Raw genomic sequence first — 16,562 nt, 5'->3', positions numbered from 1 at the left:
TAGGATAATGTGGGAGAGAGGTTCTGGAAGCCAAATTTATGCTTTTAGGAAGGAAGCACTAGGGTAGCATTTTCTGAAATATTACTTGTTCCACGCGCAGGGCCTAAGCGACAGGCAGAGATCCGGAGTCTCAATGCGTAGATGAGACGATGGTGTGGGGATGAGGGTTTTGGATTTGTCAGGAACTGTGCAGCATTCTGGGGAAGGGAGAGCCTATTCCGATCTGATGGGCTTCACCTTAACCAGGGTGGGACCAGGCTGCTGGCGTCGACATTTAACAAAAAAAAATAGAACAGCTTTTAAACTAGAAACGGGGGGGGGGGGGGGGGGGGGGGGGGGGGAGGGGAAGGCCGACAGTCGCTCAAAAGCGCATGGTTCAAGATAAGGTATCTTTTCAGGATATCATCCAAACAGGAAAGAAAAAGTTTCTTATAGGTAAGGAAGTTCCTTATAGGGAAGGATGTCAAAGAGACGGTAGTGGATCAGATGGCCTTAAGCAAAAATAATAACACCCAGGCAGAAAACACATTAATAATGCCATGTATTAAACGTGATATAAAACTGAGCAATAAGCATGGATTGAAATGTCTATACACAAACGCAAGGAGCCTGACACATAAAATGGGAGAGCTGGAATACACTGCACACAATGAAAAATTGGATATTATGGGCATCTCTGAGACCTGGTGGAAGGAAGATAACCAGTGGGATACAGTGATATCGGGCTAAAAATTATATCGTAGCGATAGGATTGGAGGAGGGGTAGCACTGTATATTAATGAGAACCTTGACTCTGATAGGCTGCAAATATTGTAGGATACCAAACCACTATTGGAATCTTTGTGGATCGAAATACCACATGAAAAGGGGGAAAAATGGTGATAGGAGTGTACTACCGTCCGCCTGGCCAGGAGGAGCGGATGGACGCAGCAATGTCAAAGGAAATTAGGGAAGCAAATAAAATGGGCAATGTAATAATAATGGGTGATTTCAATTATCCGGATATAGACTGGGTTAATGTAACATTGGTACACGCCAGGGAGACAAAATTTCTTGATGAAATCAAGGACAGCTTCATGGAACAGCCGACAAGAGAAGGAAAAATACTAGCCTTACTCCTTAGTGGAGCTTATGATCTAGTGCGGGGGGTAACGGTGCGAGGGCCACTTGATAACAGTGATCATAATATGATCAGTTTTGATATTGGCATTGAAGCAAGTGAACTTAAGAAATGAAATTACACTAGCCGTTAAATTTTAGAAAAGGTGATTACGATTAAAATGAGAAAAAGGTGAAAAAAAAGACTCGAAAGGAGCAGATCACAGGGTAACAAAAACTTGCATCAGGCGTGGAAGCTGTTCAAAAACACCATCCTAGAGGTACAGGAGAAATATATTAAGCGTTATTAGAAAAGAGGAAAAAAAAGACCAAACGTCAGCCGGCGGACTAAACAGTAAGGTAAAGGAAGCTATTAGAGCCAAAAAACAATCCTTCGGAAAGTGGGGGAAGAGAACCAACTGAAAAATAACAACATAAAACATAAGGAATGCCAAGCCAAATGTAAAGCGCTGATAAGGAGGGCAAAAAGAACTTTGAAAAAAAGTTAGCGTTAGAAGCGAAAATACACAGTAAAATTTTTTTCGATACATTAAAAGCAGGAAGCGGCTAAAGAATCGGTTGGGCCGTTGGACAAAATGGTGTTAAAGGGGCGATCAGGGAAGACAAAGCCGTAGAGGAGAAATTAAATGAATTCTTTGCTTCGGTCTTCACCGAGGAGGATTTGGGTGGGACACCGGTGCTGGAAAGGGTATTTGAAGCAGGCGAGTCAGAGAAACTAAATTAATTCTCTGTAAACTTGGAGGATGTAATGGTCAAGTTCTGCAAACTGAAGAGTAGTAAATCATCTGGACCAGATGGTATTCATCCCAGAGTATTAATTGAACTGAAAAATGAACTTGTAGAGCTACTATTAGTAATATGCAATCTTATCACTAAAATCAGGTGTGGTACCGGAAGACTGGAGGGTAGCCAATGTTACGCCGATTTTTTAAAAGGTTCCAGAGGAGATCCGGGAAATTATAGACCAGTGAGTCTGACGTCGGTACCGGGCAAAATGGTAGAGGCTATTATTAAGAATAAAATTACAGAGCACATACAAAAACATGGGCTGATGAGACAAAGTCAACATGGATTTAGTGAAGGGAAGTCTTGCCTCACCAATCTACTGCATTTTTTTGAGGGGGTGAACAAACATGTGAACAATGGGGAGCCGGTGAATATTGTGTATCTGGATTTTCAAAAGGCGTTTGACAAAGTGCCTCATGAAAGACTCCAGAGAAAACTGGAGAGTCATGGGATCGGAGGTAGGGTATTACTATGGATTAAGAACTGGTTGAAAGATAGGAAGCAGAGAGTAGGATTGAATGGTCAGTATTCTCAATGGAAAAGGGTAGTTAGTGGGGTCCCACAGGGGTCTGTGCTGGGACCGCTGCTTTTTAACATATTTATAAATGACCTAGAGATGAGAGTAACTAGTGAGGTAATTAAATTCGCAGATGACACAAAATTATTCAGGGTCGTCAAGTCGCAGGAGGAGTGTGAAAGACTACAGGAGGACCTCGCGAGACTGGGAGATTGGGCGTCCAAGTGGCAGATGAAGTTCAATGTTGACAAGTGCAAAGTGATGCATGTGGGTAAGAGGAACCCGAATTACAGCTATGTCATGCAAGGTTCCGCTTTAGGAGTCACAGACCTAAAAAGGGATCTGGGAGTCATCGTGGATAAGACGTTAAAAACTTCTGCTCAGTGTGCTGTGGCGGCTAAGAAAGCGCACAGAATGTTGGGTATTATTAGGAAAGGGATGGAAAACAAACACAAGGATGTTATAATGCCGTTGTGTCGCTCCATGGTGCGACCGCACCTCGAATATTGTGTCCAATTCTGGTCGCAGCATCTAAAAAAAAAGATATAAAGGAATTGGAGAAGGTGCAGAGAAGGGCGACAAAAATGATAAAAGGGATGGAACGACTTCCCTATGAGGAAAGGCTGAGAGGTTAGGGCTCTTCAGCTTGGAGAAAAGGCGGCTGAGGGGTGATATGATAGAAGTCTACAAGATAATGAGCGGAGTAGAGCGGACACATGTGAAGCATTTGTTTACACTTTCAAACAACAATAGAATCAGGGGACACAAGATGAAGCTAGAATATGGTAGATTTAAAACAAACAGGACAAAGGTTTTCTTTACTTAGCGTGTAGTTGGACTCTGGAACTCGTTGCTGGAGAATGTAGTGACAGCAGCTGGCCTTACAGAGTTTAAAGGGGGTTTGGACAGATTCCTGAGGGAAAAGTCCATTGAACAATATTAAATTTTTTGGGGGGAGGGGTTTTGCCGGGTTCTTGAAGACTGGATTGGCTGCTGTTGGAGACAGAATGCTGGGCTTAATGGACCATTGGTCTTTTCCCAGTATGGGAGTGCTTATGTTCTTATGGACGTCCCAAGGTCAAATTGGATCGAATGGTCCACCATTGAAGGGAATTGCTAAAGTCGGTGGACAGATGGATCACATCCTCTAGATCCCCTGTGGCCTGGCACCACTGGGAAGCAAGGGTCCACTGAGCTGATCTCATATGTAGACATGCCATGGGAGTTTCATGAACTAAGGAAGCCATGTGTCCTAAGAGTCTCAACATCTGCCGAGCTGTGATCTGTTGAGAAGCTCGAGCCAAGGATACTAGGGTCAGGAGATTGTCTGCCCTTGCCTGGGGAAGATAAGCTCGAGACGTCCGTGTGTCCAACAGAGCTCCAATGAACTCCAATTTCTGAACCAGGACAAGGTGGGACTTGGGATAATTGATTATGAACCCCAGTAGTTCTAGCACTCGAATAGTGATCCGCATGGACTGTAGAGCACCTGCCTCCGAGGTGCTCTTCACTAGCCAATCGTCGAGATAAGGGAACACATGCACTCCCAGTCTGCGTAGCAATGCTGCGACAACTGCCAGGCACTTTGTGAAAACCCTGGGCGCAGATGCAAGACCAAAGGGCAGTACACAGTACTGAAAGTGCCAAGTTCCCAACCGAAATTGAAGATACTTCCTATGAGCGGGGAGTATCAAGATGTGTGTATAAGCATCCTTCAAGTCCAGAGAGCATAGCCAATTATTTTCTTGGATCATGGAAAGAAGGGTGCCCAGGGAATCCATCCTGAACTTTTCACGGACTATGAATTTGTTCAGGGCGCTTAGGTCTAGGATGGGACACATCCCCCCTGTTTTCTTTTGCACAAGGAAGTACTTGGAATAGAATCCCAGCCCTTCTTCCCCTGATGGTACGGGTTCGACCGCATTGGCCTTTAGAAGGGCAGAGAGTTCCTCTGCAAGTACCTACTTGTGCTGAGAGCTGAAGTACTGAGGTCCCGGTGAGCAATTTGGAGGCCTGGATTCCAGACTGACAGTGTATCCGAACCAGACTATTTGAAGAACCCACCTGTCGGAGGTTATAAGAGGCCACCTTTGGTGAAAAAATATTAACCTCCCCCCGACGGGCAAGCCGTCCGGCATGGGCACTTTTTCTGAGGCTATGCTGCATTGGAGCCAGTCAAAAGCCCGTCCCTTGCTTTTGCTGGGGAGCCCTAGGGGCCTTAGGCGCATGCCGTTGACGGGAATGAGCGTGCTGGGTCTGAGCCTGGACAGGCTGCCGAGAAGCAAGAGTGTACCTACGCCTGTTGTAGGAATAGGGAGCACTCCTCTTTCCTCCAAAAAACCTCCTAGATGAGGAGGTGGTAGCAGAAGACGCCCGGCGGGAAAGAGAATCCATAGCATCATGGTGCTTTTTTATCTGATCGACCATGTCCTCTACTTTTTCTCCAAAAAGATTATTCCCTGGCAAGGAACATCAGCCATTCACTGCTGGGTCTTTTGATCCAGGTCAGAGACATGCAGCCATGAGAGTTGTGCATCACTATACCTTGAGCAACTACTCGGGATGCCACATCAAAAGTGTCGTAAGTACCCCGGCCAGGAATTTGCGATACGCCTTCTGCTGCCTGACCACCTGGTGAAAAGGTTTGGCGAGCTCTGGAGGAAGTGCTTCGACAAAACTAGACAGTTGCCTCACCGAGTTCCGCAAGTGGATGCTCGTGTTGAGCTAGTATGTTTAGATCTTGGCTGCAAGCATAGCGGCCTGATACGTTTTTCTCCCAAAAGAATCTAAGGTCCTAGACTCTCTGCCTGGGAGCGCCGAGGCATAGTCTCAAGTACTCTTGGCTCTTCTGAGAGCAAAGTCCACCACCATGGAATTGTGAGGAAGTTGGGCCTTCACCATTACCGGTTCACCATGGACTCTGTACTGGGACTCAGATTTTTTAGGGACCACTGGATTAGAAATAGGGAACAACCAATTTCGCACAAGAACTTCTCTGAGTGTATTATGCAAAGCAACCTCAGCAGGTGGAGAAAGATAATCCAAGACCTCAAGCATCTCGGCCCTGGGTTCATCCACAACCTCCATAGGGAAGGAAATATCTTTAGACATTTCCCGAACAAAGGATGAGAAAGAAAGACTCTCAGGTGGAGACATTCTTCTTTCAATTGGCGGAGTAGAATCAGAGGGAACCCCATATGACTCTTCCTCCAAAAAGTATCTGGGGTCTTCCTCCTCTTCCCACGAGCGCTCATCATCGGTATCGGACAAAAGGTCTCTAAGAGCAGCCCGAACCCGAGCCTGTCTCGACATCGAGGAACGATGATCTCTTGTGGGATGCCAAGAAGTCGACCCCTGCCTGGACTCCATTTTGCTATTCAGATTCTGGATGTTTTGAGCAAAATGTCCAAAGTCGGACTTGACATATCGAAAATTCCCCTCTACATATCTTTGTAAGACTGTGCTTTGAAAATACGCCTCCACAAGCTGTTTATACCACGTTATAACTGTTGTACACTGCCTTAGGTGAATCTCTTCACAGAAGCAGTTAATAAAACTTAACAACAAAAATTTTACAGCAGCCGTTTCCTTACGTAAAGCATAGTTTTGCCCAAGAAAATTGCTTTGAATATCACCCTTTTTGTTAATAGATACTGATCAAATTTGACTGAAACTAAAGCATTGTTAAATCTGCCTTGCCTCTAGGTAAATATCCATTGTGTGTTGTTCACTGTGCATCAAATAATTTCAATACATGTTCAGTCACCAGATACTGACAGGTCACAAATTATTTTCCAAATCATTTCATAAAGGTTTTTATATAAAGGCTTTAGAGGCCATTTAAATATAAAACAAAAATACCACAAGTTATATAAAGGGGCATTTTCAATATGATGTCTAAATCTGGTTTAGCACATTTTGCTGAAAGTGTCCAAAAATCAAGTGGCAAACATAGCAATTTTTGAACCAGAAAAAGTCTTTATCTTTTCATTTCAAAAATGGCCATTTACTACATATTTTGGGCTCAGTGGGTTTTTCTTTTGTGATCATTTTTGAAAAAAAAGTCATAGGGAAAAGCGCACAAAAACAAGCCACTGCAACGTATGGGGGGGGGAGGGTCAGCATTCTTAGTAGACTGGCCACACACACTTCCCAGCACAGCAGTGGGGGAATCCTAGGGAGCGCTGCAATGGACTTCACATAAAATGTCCCTGGTACACATCTCACCATTACCTCCTTATGCTGTATGGAAAACCCTCCAAAACCCACCAAAAACCTACTGTACCCAACTGTACACCACTACAATAGACCTTATGCCTGAAGGTGTCACCTCTATGTGGGTACAGTAGGTTTTTGTTGGGTTTTGGACAGCTCACACTTTCAACCACAAGTGTAACTAAGATAGATATGGGTCTGGGTTCCCTTCTCTACAGTGCACTACAGTGACCACTAGGCTAACTACAGGGACCTGCTTGCTGCTCTAATAACTGGCCATAAAATCTGATGCTGTCACAGAGACTGGTATGTACTGTTTCTTTCACATGTGTGGGGGGGTGGTCATGCCTTAATCCCTCTAGTGGTCATCTGGTCATTAAGGGCAACGTTTTGTGACTTAGTCATTATTGAAACAGATCTAGACCAAAACGTCTAACTTTTAGCCCTACAAGTTTTTGCTTTGTTCCACTATGACAGAAAAACGTCCAAGTTTGGGGAACACCCAATCTAGCCCCAGATATGCCCCCTTGTGATCTGGATGCACTGCAGTCCAACTGCATAGAAAAAAAGTCTTAAAAATGTGATTCAAAAATAGCGATCTGGATGTTTTGGACCAAAAAAAAAAAAAAGAGTCCATCTGTTGTTTTGTGCCACTTTGTGGACATTTTTCAAAAATGAGCCCTTAATCACTCTTTATAGCTGAAGAGAATAAGTAACAAATTTAAATGTCCTGTTCTCACCTCAAGAAAATCATTCCCATTCTTGATATTGTGGCAGGAGAGGCACTACTCAGATCATGTGTTTCAAACACAAAGTTAACATTAGGACCAAACTGAATTCTTTCCCCACTGGGCATGGTGAGCAATCTGTTGTCATCCAAAACTGAATTCAGAGATTCAATCCACTCTGGATCAATGTCACCATCACAAATTATCCATGAGTTGACTTCTGTTTATAGATAAACAAAATTCTAATAAATCTGTGTTAAAAATATGCAGAATCAACTAAAGTATATACCACTCGGGTGCGGATAAGCTAGAATCTATACTCAACATACAAAAAATCCGCTGCCAAAAAATGACTATAATTAAACTGCATGCAATACAGTCTAATGTTTAACAGGAAAAAGGCCTCAAAGAGCTTACAGATCTTTAATATATCTGTTTAAGCTAGAACGGATCAAAGGATCCTGCCTTCATCATCGGCCAAAACCTTCTGATGTAATGTATTTTCCTGCTAGTGTAGCATGTCTCAGTTCTACTGTTCAATTAAATGAACAATTCTTTCAAATATACAGTATCGTAATTAGCACCGTCACTTATCTTTCAAGTTGGTGCTTCTGGACCGCGTTGTCCAAATTAGTGCTGTGCTGCACTCTCTTCTGTTCATGTGCTGAGCCGACAGTGGCCAGCGTTTCGCAAGGCTGCTTCAGGGTCTCAGTGTCGCACTGTGGAAAAAACATTCTGTCAGCGGAGACTGGACAATATCAGGTGTACTATATATAGTAGGACTAGGCTACGTGCATTAAATGCCGTACTGGGAGAATGGACAGCACGGTTTCCCAACGCTCTTACTGTCATCTGACCGCCGGCTGCTCATGTATATGATATAGTCCTAATGACATCAGACGCTGTCAGTGAATTATCCTATCAGAGACCTAGAAGAAATTACACCATTCAACACGAGTGTTTAAACCAATTGGGCGAGAAGAACAGAGTTTAAAGATCCATTTCTGTTCCTGTTGTAAAAGAATTCTTTGCTAATCTTCTCCCCTACTTGTGTGGCGGATTGTTTGAAGTACCATGCACCACAAATCTTCAAAAGTGTGCTGGTGTCCATTACAGTGTGTTACTAATGGTAGCCCGATCCTTCCTGTATTAATAGAGCTCTTGTGCTCCCCTAATCGTATTGATAATGTTCTCATTGGTTGGCCCACATAGAGCTTATTACATGGTGTGATAAGGAAGAGGCTGTCCTACCCTGGTTAGGCCCCTAGAGGGCGCTGTTCCCCCTAAAATGTCCAGGGAGAAGGGCTGGGTGAGTCACTAAAGGGAGCCAGTAAGGGGAGGTATAGCTGGAGGTCGCTAGGACCAGGGAGAGTCCTGGGGATAGAAACAGGTGCAGCAGGTTATGGGCAGGGTCCTGTTTAGCCATTAAACACTGAATACCCCACCTGAGTGGTGAGAGCTGGAGCTAGCAGCGGAAGAAGAGGGCTGGTAGCTGGAGCAGGAGATCCCCATGAGAAGTACTGGCTGTGCCCTTTGGGCTGGTGGTGAACTCTGTGCAAAGCAAGGAAGCGGGCTGGGGGTAAGAAGGCCCTAGAGTACCAGGAATAAGAACTATGTGTTCAAGGAGGTACTGTGTGTCCCAGAGGAAAAGGCTGTGTGTCTAGAACAGTGAAGAGGTACTGTGTGTCCCAGCTGAGTAAAAGACTGTGTCTAGAGCAGTGAAGAGGTATTGTGTGTCCCAGAGGAAAAGACTGTGTCTAGAGCTGTGTGCTACAAGGAGGGACTGTGGGTCCGGGGACTGAGTTAATACTGAGCCCAAAGGCCTGTGTGAAGGGGCTCAGTGGGAAGAGTCCGGGGACTGAGTTAGTACTGAGCCCAAAGGTCTGTGGGAAGAGTCCGGGGATTGAGTTAGTACTAAGCCCAAAGGCCGGTGTGAGAGGGCTCAGTGGGAAGAGTCCGGGGACTGAGTTAAGACTGAGCCCAAATACCTGTGTGAGAGGGCTCAGGGGGAAGAAATCTATGGGACTTGAGCTGTGCAAGAAGAAATGTTTAAAATGGAAGATTGCACTGAGTAGGAAGAAATGAAATGGTTAAGCTGGAAAAACTGTTTAAGCTTGTGAAAGTGTTTTAAGCTAAAAGAAGTGTGCCCAAGAGGCTGGAATAAAGATGTGTATGAAAATAGCCGGATTGGTGAAACCTGACTGTTTGCCTTTTGAGGAGCAGGTCACCCTGAGCATAAAAGGGTAATAGATCAATTTGCATAAATCTGCATATTGAGAACCAGTTCACCCTGAGTGAAAGAGGGATCTGGGATCCTGAGGTGGGAGCTTCATCGTCACAATCAGTGTTGCCAGGTGGGCGGTTTTATCGCCCAATTGGGCGGTTTTCCGCGACCCGCCGCGGGAAATTTTTGCCCGCGGCGGGTTGCGGTTTTTTGGGCTGGTTTTTGTGCTTCGGGCGGTTTTTTTAGGTGGCTTTTTCGGCCGCGGTGGGCGGGGTTAGTGACATTTTTGGGCGGGGTTAGTGACGTGGGAGGCGGGGTTAGTGACGGGGAAGGCGGGGCCGATGACGGCGGGGGCGGGGTGATGGGGCGGGGGTGTCAGGGGCGGGGTTTGAGTTTGGGCGGGTTTTGGGCTGGATTTTGGGCTCCTTTAGGCTGGAAAAATATTTTCCACCTGGCAACCCTGGTCACAATAGCCTCATCATTTTCACAAATGGTGGCAGTGGTGGGATCTGCACTGAACATCCACGTGGGAACAGTCGGATTCCAGATCAGACCAGATGATGGGGTCGGAGTGAGATGGAGGGTTGTCCCTGGAGGTTCCAGAGGCGGTGGTTTCAGAAGCCCGTCGAGGGGGCCAACACTAGCAAAAGCGCTTTGCTCACCTACCCCAGGTAAAGGGTATTTAGGGGGGAGGTGAGGATGCATACGTAAGTGAGAACTGGAGGCTTGGGAGTGGCTGTAGGGGATGGAGGAGGCCACAAGACCCTCCCTAGGAGGGGGAGGCGGACACACAGGGAGGTGCAGCACAAGTGAGGGGGCCAGGAGAGTAAACAGGCCACACTTGGATTTGGTTTTGTGTGATTGCAGGCTGCACCCCATCGGACGGCCAGGAAGGATGGAGACCTGAGAAGCCGGAGAAAAGTTCAAGCCGGAGAGGAGAAGGCAAGAACACTCACCTGAGTCAAGTATCGCTGGAGAGGATCTATTAAAGCTGGACAGTAAGGACCAGGTTTTGGGACTTGCAGGGGGAGGGTCAAAAGGGACCTACTGCAGGGGCCCCAGCCTGGGGGAGCATGGTAGCGGCGGGCACCCTAGTGAGAGGGAAGGGCCCGGGCCATGTGAGGTGCTAAGAGAAGAGTCATCAGGTGAAGAACCCCTTTCTCGGAGGGATCGTGGTGAGGTCGGATGCCCCAGGCGGTAGGAGGTGGCTGCAGTTGGAGGGTCAGACAGGACCTGCTGCGGTTAGGCACCTCAGGTCCCCGGGAATGGGGGGAAGGGCCAAGCCATGTGAGGTGCTAAGAGAAAGATAAGGGACCTAGGCGAGCTAGGTGACCCCTCCCTCGGAGGGCTCATGGTAGCGTCGGGTGCCCAGGAGGTGGGAGGGGGCTGCAGGAGAAGAGGGTCAGGTAGGGCCCGCTGCAGTGGGAGCCCCTCAAGGCCTGGTGAATGGGAAGGGCCCGGGGCCATGGGATGTGCTAAGAGGGGGATGAGGAGCCTAGATGGGGGGGTTGGTGAGACCCAGGGATAGAACAGGGATGAGCCTGGAAAAGTGTATGCCCTCTTGGAGGAATTGCTGCTCCTCAGTGGAAAAGGCTAAAAGAGTTGCTGAGGTTGAGCAGCAATTATCTTAAGGGTGGGGGTATGTGATAAGGAAGAGGCTGTCCTACCCTGGTTAGGCCCCTAGAGGGCGCTGTTCCCCCTAAAATGTCCAGGGAGAAGGGCTGGGTGAGTCACTAAAGGGAGCCAGTAAGGGGAGGTATAGCTGGAGGTCGCTAGGACCAGGGAGAGTCCTGGGGATAGAAACAGGTGCAGCAGGTTATGGGCTGGGTCCTGTTTAGCCATTAAACACTGAATACCCCACCTGAGTGGTGAGGGGGGAGAGCTGGAGCTAGCAGCGGAAGAAGAGGGCTGGTAGCTGGAGCAGGAGATCCCCATGAGAAGTACTGGCTGTGCCCTTTGGGCTGGTGGTGAACTGTGTGCAAAGCAAGGAAGCGGGCTGGGGGTAAGAAGGCCCTAGAGTACCAGGAATAAGAACTATGTGTTCAAGGAGGTACTGTGTGTCCCAGAGGAAAAGGCTGTGTGTCTAGAACAGTGAAGAGGTACTGTGTGTCCCAGCTGAGTAAAAGACTGTGTCTAGAGCAGTGAAGAGGTATTGTGTGTCCCAGAGGAAAAGACTGTGTCTAGAGCTGTGTGCTACAAGGAGGGACTGTGGGTCCGGGGACTGAGTTAATACTGAGCCCAAAGGCCTGTGTGAAGGGGCTCAGTGGGAAGAGTCCGGGGATTGAGTTAGTACTGAGCCCAAAGGTCTGTGGGAAGAGTCCGGGGACTGAGTTAAGACTGAGCCCAAATACCTGTGTGAGAGGGCTCAGGGGGAAGAAATCTATGGGACTTGAGCTGTGCAAGAAGAAATGTTTAAAATGGAAGATTGCACTGAGTAGGAAGAAATGAAATGGTTAAGCTGGAAAAACTGTTTAAGCTTGTGAAAGTGTTTTAAGCTAAAAGAAGTGTGCCCAAGAGGCTGGAATAAAGATGTGTATGAAAATAGCCGGATTGGTGAAACCTGACTGTTTGCCTTTTGAGGAGCAGATCACCCTGAGCATAAAAGGGTAATAGATCAATTTGCATAAATCTGCATATTGAGAACCAGTTCACCCTGAGTGAAAGAGGGATCTGGGATCCTGAGGTGGGAGCTTCATCATCACAATAGCCTCATCATTTTCACAATGGGCATCTTAGACAATACGCCATATAACTAGATCTACAAGTCTTACTATGTTTCAGGACATACTGTTTCTGGTTAAATGAATTGAAAAAGATAGATGTTTCTTCCATCACCGGGCAGAAACTGCAATTACCGCATTTCGAGTGACCTGTCGCACCCCCTTGGTGGCTAGGTAACGGTAGTACCTTCGGTAAGGCTGCTGGGCTCAAATGCTCTTTTGAAGTCATATTTCTGCTATATGCAAACCTTATCCGGGTGTTGCTAAATCGTAGCAACGTACAAATCAAAGACCAATGCTTTCTGAGTATAGCAGCTACTTTCGGGGTGCTCGGAGTACACTGCTTCACATATGTCATGATGTCTTCTGTATCTTCCCCTCTGCCTGGTTTAGGGATTAGCAATAGATCTCTATTGTTGAACCATACTCTCCTATAGGCATTGAGTATTATATAGTTCGGATATCCTCTCGCTGCCAATTTTGCTGATAATGTTCTCATTGTTCAATCCAAGAAGTTATCAATATGATTAGGGGAACACAAGAGCTCTATTAATACAGGAAGGATCGGGCTACCATTAGTAACGCACTGTAATGGACACCAGCACGCTTTTGAAGATTTGTGGTGCATGGTACTTCCAACAATCCGCCACACAAGTAGGGGAGGAGATTACCAGAGAATTCTTTTACAACAGGAGCAGAAATGCATCTTTAAACTCTGTTCTCTTCACCAAATTGGTTTAAACACTCATGTTGAATGGTGTCATTTCTTCTAGGTCTCCGATAGGATAATTCACTGACAGCGTCTGATGTCATTAGGACTATATCATACACATGAGCAGCCGTTGGTCAGATGACAGTAAGAGTGTTGGGAAGCTGTGCTGTCCATTCTCCCAGTACGGCATTTAATGCACATAGCCTAGTCCTACTATATATAGTACACCTGATATTGTCCAGTCTCCGCTGACAGAATGTTTTTTCCACAGTGTGACACCGAGACCCTGAAGCACCCTTGCAAAACGCTGGCCACCGCCGGCTCGGCACATGAGCAGAGGAGAGTGCAGCACAGCACTAATTTGGACAACGCGGTCCAGAAGCACCAACTTGAAAGATAAGTGCTAATTACAATACTGTATATTTGAAAGAATTGTTCATTTAATTGAACAGTAGAACTGAGACATGCTACACTAGCAGGAAAATACATTACATCAGAAGGTTTTGGCCGATGATGAAGGCAGGATCCTTTGATCCGTTCTAGCTTAAACAGATATATTAAAGATCTGTAAGCTCTTTGAGGCCTTTTTCCTGTTAAACATTAGACTGTATTGCATGCAGTTTAATTATAGTCATTTTTTGGCAGCGGAGTTTTTGTATGTTGAGTAAAAACTATGCAGTCCATACATAATATAAGAAAGTATGCCACAGACAGCACTCCAAAATTAACCCCATTTGTTCTGACAAACTTGCTGAGATAGAATATAGAAAGGGTAATATTCAGCATGTAGTGGTTTCTAAGCTGCCAACAGCCACAGGCTGAATTGAACTCGAATATTCAATGTCAGGCCATATTTGAGCTCCGGAATTGAATATCTGATTACAGAAGCCAGCCGAATGATAACCGCATACTAGCTGATATTCAGATCAGTGTGCTTTTAAGCTTGGAGGAAAGGTTAGGGTAGCCTTTTTGCTGTCCTAACTTTTATCAGTTTACTTAACTGGTCAGCAGTCTAAATATTGCTACTAATAGAGGTCGGCCAAAACTTCTTTTTCATTTTTGGCTGAAACCAAAACTGCTATCAAAACTGTCTAACCACTTTTGGCTGAAACCGAAACTACAGCAGAAACTTATTGTCTGGTTTCAGCAGAAGTTGAAACTGAAAATAGAGAATGACACGGGGACAAAGTCTGTCCCCATCCCCGCCTTGTCCCCGTGGGTTCTGTCTCTATCCCCGCCCTGTCCCCGTCGCCGCTCCGTCCTCGCAGGTTCTGTCCCTGCCTCAGACCCCATGGGCTCTGTCCTCATCTGCAGAAGCCTCGAACAATTATGATTTTATATTTAAATCTTTTTATTAAAATATAAAAAGGAATAATATGCTGTGCAACTATTGTGTATAAATTACAAATAGAAAGCAATAATAACAGTGAGCAGCTACAATAATCCTCCTCACTACCACCCTCTACTCTTCCACCCCAACAATAGCTGATTTCTGCAACCCCAAGGAATCCTATTTCACCCTGTTAAAATGTCCAGGGGTACAAAGTACAACCCGTTCTGTATGCCCTAGAGGGAGAAATATGCCCTATGAAGCACTGTTATGATTTTTTAATCTGTGGATGAATAAGGTCATCAACAATCTCAGGATTCAGTCTAGCTCTCCTGTCTTCCACAGTCCTTCCTGCAATAGAAGATGTCTTCTTAGAAGATGTAATGGTAGCAGGATGCACAGAATCCCCCCATGCAAATTTTGCTAGTTGTGGCCAGCATGTGTGCTTGCTTTTCCAAAAAAATCAAAATATAATTGTCTGCATCACTCAAACATAAACAACAGTCCAGTTCATTAACAGGCTTCAAAGCAGAAAATGATACAGGGACAAAGTTTGTCCCCATCCTTGTGGATCCCCACCCGGTCCCCGTGGGCTCTGTCTCTGTCCCTGCCCCGTCCCCATGGACTCTGTCCCCATCCCATCCCTGTGGTTACTGCTGGTCCGGTCCCCGTGTCATTCTCTAACTGAAAACTAAATTTTTGTTGTGTTAATATGAACCAATGAGGCCCACTGGAGACTGTCAGAGCTGGCAGTCAGCAACCTACAGGAGATTATTACCCTCCAGTTCCGGGAACTCCAAGCACAGGCTGAAAACAGGAGATTATTACCCTCCAGTCCCAGGAACTGTAAGCACAGGCTGACAGCTGGGAGAGACATTTTAAAAAGGACTTCCACAAGTCTGGCACATTTAGGCTCCCAAGTCAATGCAGATACAGTATAGTTAAATATCCTCTGAGAGAGGAACCTTGTGAGAACATGTGAAAAAAAAATCATGATTACTTGTTTTTTATGCTCACTTAACTGTGCACAAGTAACAAGAAAAAATGAGATGTTTCCCATTTTGTATTTAGGGGCTCTTTTACTATGCAGCATTAAAAGTGGCCTGCGTTATCCCCAGCCCAGGTCTTTCCCGAACGCTAAGGCCACTTTTAGCACTGCTGGGAAATTGCTGATTTTTCTATTTCTACAATAATGGCCATGCGCTTATTTACCCATTACTGTGTGGCCTATACCAGATGAGCACTTACCAACATCTATTTTGTAAGCAGTAAGAGCTCAGGCGCTGGCCATGTGCTAATCAGTTAGCACACGGCAATGTAGCTGTGCTTACTGATAAGCACACCCCTATTCTTTGTCCCAGCCCCAAGCGCTAAAAAATAAAAACTATTTTTTAGTGTGGGGAGAGTGCACACATGCAGAAACTACAGTGTAACGCCTGAGCATACCCTGCAGTACTGCATTTTAACCTGCGGTAAGCAATCATTAATGCTTAACACTGCTTAGTAAAAGGACCCCTTAGTTATAAAATTGATTAAGGACAAGCATGACATAGATTCTCACTAAAACAGGGTAAAGGAGTACAGACACTGGTGTACACTGCCGACATTATACCAGCCTGATGAACAATGCAGAAGTCACATTGCTGTTACTGAATGTGAAGACTACAAACTCTAATAAATTTCGATCAAGAGCAATACATTTCTCAAATTTATATAAACTTAATTTCATTGTAATATAATTTCTCTACTAACACTACAAGCTGGCCAATACTTGTATTGAAAACAATCACTGCAGGTTTCTTCTCATAGAATCTAGCTTCTGCATGCCACAAATTGATTAAAATGCTGCATCTACATCATACCCAACAGAGCCTGGAAATTCTTTAGAATCACGTAGAGGGGCATTTTCGAAAGAAACGCCTAAATTTGGATTTGGACGTCTTTGTAAAACGTCCAAATCCTGGGGCGGGGAAAAGTGTATTTTCAAAAAAAAGATGGCCGTCTATCTTTCGTTTCAAAAATACCAAGGACGTCCTGTTATTTGGACATCCTTGTTTTTGGTCCATTTTCGAACAAAAACCGTCCAAATGCAAGACGTCCAAAACAGAGGAGGAGTGGTTTAATGGTTAGTGCAGTAGGCTTTGGTCCTGACAACATGGGTTCAATTCCCACTGTTGCTCCCTGAGACTTTGGGCAAGTCAAATACAGAAA

The 16,562-nt window shown here is 45.6% G+C and overlaps 1 protein-coding gene across 1 annotated transcript in view; it reads right to left on the bottom strand.

Moving 5' to 3' along the window:
- The window catches only part of DYNC2H1 (dynein cytoplasmic 2 heavy chain 1), a 1,078,189-nt gene that overhangs the window by 656,135 nt on the left and 405,492 nt on the right, over positions 1 to 16,562 (bottom strand). The window contains 1 exon segment of the mRNA XM_030202388.1: positions 7,378 to 7,585. Coding sequence (XP_030058248.1) covers positions 7,378 to 7,585 — 208 coding nt within the window.

This window comes from Microcaecilia unicolor, chromosome 4 (genome assembly GCF_901765095.1).
Source record: "Microcaecilia unicolor chromosome 4, aMicUni1.1, whole genome shotgun sequence".
Taxonomy (NCBI): domain Eukaryota; kingdom Metazoa; phylum Chordata; class Amphibia; order Gymnophiona; family Siphonopidae; genus Microcaecilia; species Microcaecilia unicolor.
This window is presented reverse-complemented; position numbering and strand designations above follow the sequence as displayed.